Genomic DNA, 2,451 nt, shown 5'->3' on the forward strand with positions numbered 1-2,451 from the left:
ATGCGAGCATCAGTGCTATAGCGGCTTTCTTGCTGCTTATGGAAGAAAGGTTCTTATAGGCAAAGGCTCACTCTTCCCAGCAGCCCTGAAAGGAGAGTGGCCTGGGCAATTCCCCACCCTTTCCTCACAACGTTCTTATTTTCCTGTGGGCCACACCAAGATGCTCCTCCCACCTGTCTCATCTTGGAAGCCAAGCCCCCTTTTAATCTGTATAAAGTTCACACTCCTGGGATAGAGTGATTGCAGAAACTGCCTTCTCTCTCTCAGAGACCTAGCTCGAGACCCAGGTAAGCAGCCCAAGAGGTGGCCTCAGAAGCTGCTTCTGCTTAAGGGTTGGAGACCGGGGAGCCAGGGTGGGTGACGCCAGCCTGAGAATCAGGCCAGGCAAACATTGGCAGGGGGCAGAGCTGGGGTCAGGAATGGAGCAAGCAAGCTGCAGAGAGCCCATGGGGCTTGAAAAGGAGCCGTAGCTAGGTTGGGGGAGGAGAGCATCTCTCTTTGGAATACGGTGGCATCCCTTTATGGTGCCAGTGTCAGACACTAGGGCTGAGTTTTCCTTGTGTTGTAGGACAATAGGGCTCTATCAACTAGGATACTGGATGAATATTCGGTGGTATCTCAGAGATACAATTTGGCTTATTGAAAATTTGGCTTATTTATGTAATAGTTTATTCAAAAGCATCTTCTAATGAGCCTCGTGAGTGCTGGATACAAAGGTGTTTTGTTTTTCAAATGTATTTCATATCAAAAATCTTTCTGTATTCAAAGACAGGACTGCTAGGATTTTAGGTCATTTCTAGGGTCACCACCCAGAGGGGAGGACAGCCTCTCAATAGGGAGTGGGAGTCAAATGTTTGTGGAGAAGAGTACATGTGAATGTCTTGTTACTTGGAAAAGCTCGCAGGAAGAGGGACATCTTTCTGGTTGACCCGAAGGGAGACTGTAAGCCAGGGAGGCTACATGTGGGAGCTGGGGTTCTCTTTCTAAGGCAAAGTTATTCCTCCTCCCCCTGGGCAGGCTTCTCCAGGAGAGTGAGGACACCATGGCTCTGAAGTTGCTGGTCCTGGTTCTGCTGGTGCTAGGGTGTGTCCAGCCTTCCCTGGGCAAGGAAACGGCGGCTGAGAAGTTCCAACGGCAGCACATGGATACCAGCAGCTCCCTCAGCAATGACTCCAACTACTGCAACCAAATGATGGTGCGCCGGAACATGACCAAGGATCGGTGCAAGCCAGTGAACACCTTTGTGCACGAGTCCGAGGCAGATGTCAAGGCTGTTTGCTCCCAGAAAAACGTCACCTGCAAGAATGGGCAGACCAACTGCTATGAGAGCAACTCCACCATGCACATCACAGACTGCCGCGAGACGGGCAGCTCCAAGTACCCCAACTGTGCCTACAAGACCAGCCAGTTGCAGAAACACATCATCGTGGCCTGTGAGGGAGACCCATACGTGCCAGTCCACTATGACGCTTCTGTGTAGGTCTCTACCTGAGGCCAGAGATGCCCCACCTCATCCCCTCTCTCCTCTTGCTTCCTTGCCCTGCGGGCAATAACTCAAGTTAGTTAGGCCTCTTATGTACTCCCCTCCCCTATGCACACACACAAACACATGCTTCCCTGGCCTGAGAGTTAATTAGGGCTCTTATCCAACACACACCTGCTCCCCTGGCCTGAGGCTTATCCCTGTGTGGTTTGGGGGGTGAGGAGTGGGTTGTGAGATGCGGCCCATGTTAACCACTTCACTGAGTCTTTCAATAAAATACAGTTGCAACCACCTGAATTCCTATGCTGTCCACATCCAGGTTACTGTTTGTGCGATTGCTCTCCTGCCAGGGGTGAGAACCGTGAATCTGGCTAGCTTTGGTGAGCGGTGAATGGAATCCTTAAATGCCACCTCTTCTGACTTTTGGTTTTCACTGACTTGGGATAATTCCTCCCCTTGCAGGTTGATAAACCTATATTGATGCCCAATATAGTTTTAAAGTGTGTGCTATTTTAGATAAAAAGGAGCTACAGTCTGGGACACTGTCATACTGGGTGAGCTGACAGAGGGCGAAGCTCAATACTAAAATCTCTGGCACAGAAGGAAGGGCAGCGTGCCCCTGGGAAGACCCTGCTCGGCCTCAGGTGGGGAGGATGCGTGTATGAAATTATGACCCTAAATTTGCATTGTCCTTTTTTTTGAGGGAGTTAATGCTAAATCAGAAAGGTGGTCCTCTCTTACTGGGAAAGTTGGAACCCTCCATTTAAGAACTAGAAAGGACTTCATAGATCATCAAATGGGAGGAGGATAAGTAGATTTCAGCTTGTGGACGAACTCTCATTGGAAGTACCTGCCTAGAATGCTGTAGAAAAATGCCAAAACACAGAAGTGATGGAGCAGTGGTCTCTACCGAAGGCTCGAGGGAGGTGAGGGTGTATATACCGCCTGTTGGCCATCCCTGACCTAAC

The 2,451-nt window shown here is 50.0% G+C and overlaps 1 protein-coding gene across 1 annotated transcript; it reads left to right on the plus strand.

The window, feature by feature from the left end:
- The first annotated feature begins 240 nt into the window (after window positions 1-240).
- On the plus strand, window positions 241-1,770 carry RNASE1 (ribonuclease A family member 1, pancreatic). The gene is made up of 2 exons (XM_057724679.1): window positions 241-287; window positions 1,018-1,770. The coding sequence occupies exon 2, from the start codon at window positions 1,043-1,045 to the stop codon at window positions 1,478-1,480; it is 438 nt and encodes a 145-aa protein (XP_057580662.1). The 5' UTR covers window positions 241-287; window positions 1,018-1,042; the 3' UTR covers window positions 1,481-1,770.
- The last annotated feature ends 681 nt before the right edge of the window (window positions 1,771-2,451 follow it).

Source organism: Hippopotamus amphibius, chromosome 2 (assembly GCF_030028045.1).
Source record: "Hippopotamus amphibius kiboko isolate mHipAmp2 chromosome 2, mHipAmp2.hap2, whole genome shotgun sequence".
NCBI classification, from domain to species: Eukaryota; Metazoa; Chordata; class Mammalia; order Artiodactyla; family Hippopotamidae; genus Hippopotamus; species Hippopotamus amphibius.